Genomic DNA, 1,437 nt, shown 5'->3' on the forward strand with positions numbered 1-1,437 from the left:
GGCGGTGTTCCTCCTGTTCCCGCCGGGGACAAGCCCGCCCAGCTCCAGCATCTTCTCGCTGATTCGCTTTCGTCTTCCCCTCGCAGCCATACTCTGCGCAGACAAGCCAACAACACCTTGGGCAAACGGCGCAACCATGGCGATTGAGGGCGGCTGCGGAGCCTCAAACTCGGCAAACAATGTGGGATCATAATCGGGAATTTCAAAATCAAAATGCGGCTGTGGAAAGTCATGAATGTAGAGGTCGGAGCCGCTGTGGTGGCGTTTGGGGCTGCTGTGAGGGACGGAGGAGATGTCGCATGGCGGCGGGGGCGGGAAAGTGAGGATTGTGGAGTCGGAGAAGGGCGGAAGGAAAGGGGGCGAGTCCGGGAAGCCGAAAAGAGCATCAGCAACCACGGAATCATACTCGATGATTTGTTCCATGCTCGGAGAGAGATGAGTTGAGTTGTCGGAGAATGCAGTGACTTCCGAGGTCGAGGCAGCTGTCGTTCGCGGAAGCTGGCTTAATATATTTCGGGTAAATTCGGCGGTCGCGGTAACTGTTTAGGGTCGTTCCTGCCAAATAGCCTGATATTTCGGGCGACGGTTAGGACGATCCACGTTCTTCCGAAATACACTCATACACTCCCCTGTGAATCTTTAAGACAGTTAAAGATGCTAATTGAGATGGAAATATGTCAGATTCCTCATCTGATTCAGATGATGAAGAAAATGGGCCAACGAAGGAGCAGTGTATTATTCAGTTCGAGGTATTTGGTTTTGTTATACCCTAATCTGCATGTTTTTTTTGTTGTAGCAGTGATCTAGTTCAATTCCTTATATGTTTTTATATATTTTGAATCCTTTCTACATGACATCGAAGAAGTGATCTGTATAGTGCATGCTGGGGAGAGAAATGTTACATATTTTCAATTCTTCTTATTCCTTTGTGCTGTATAGAATCAACACGATTGCAAGATTCAAATGATCCATTCAATTGATTGTAAATAATTAAAATAAAATATTAAGCAATCAACCTAAATGAGATTGAAATAAAAAGAGAGATTATTCTAATGAAAGTCTGGGGAGATTTTAATTCATGAATCCTTCTTAAAAAAAGATCACAGAATATAGCTAAATTCGTATGCATTTCATTTGTTAATTTGCTCCTTATGTATATTCCTAAGGGACAAAAAGTGCTTCAGTTCTTTGTGCAGAATCTTCTAAAAGGTCAGACTTACTGTTAAAAGAGATATTATAGGTCGCTCATTTGTTGTTAAAAGTCCATGATTATTGGGATTTTTCTGGTTCTATACATGTTCCCTTTTGGTTGTTGCATGATCTTGTAACATGCGGCTTCTAATAAGGTAATTTTCAATTTGCACTACAAATATTAAATTATATTAAAAAATTATGAATTTTAAAAATAATTAACACTTGCCCTCTCAAAAAATTTTT

General features: G+C 41.4%; 1 protein-coding gene across 1 annotated transcript in view; it reads right to left on the reverse strand.

The window, feature by feature from the left end:
- The window catches only part of LOC110036577 (transcription factor bHLH52-like), a gene marked incomplete at its 3' end in the record, with an annotated part of 1,210 nt that extends 324 nt beyond the window's left edge, over positions 1-886 (reverse strand). Inside the window, 1 exon segment of the mRNA XM_020741054.1 lies at positions 20-886. Within this exon segment, the coding sequence (XP_020596713.1) occupies positions 20-423 (404 nt within the window).
- Between the last annotated feature and the right edge of the window lie 551 nt (positions 887-1,437).

Source organism: Phalaenopsis equestris, unplaced genomic scaffold (assembly GCF_001263595.1).
Source record: "Phalaenopsis equestris unplaced genomic scaffold, ASM126359v1 Scaffold208818, whole genome shotgun sequence".
Lineage (NCBI taxonomy): Eukaryota > Viridiplantae > Streptophyta > Magnoliopsida > Asparagales > Orchidaceae > Phalaenopsis > Phalaenopsis equestris.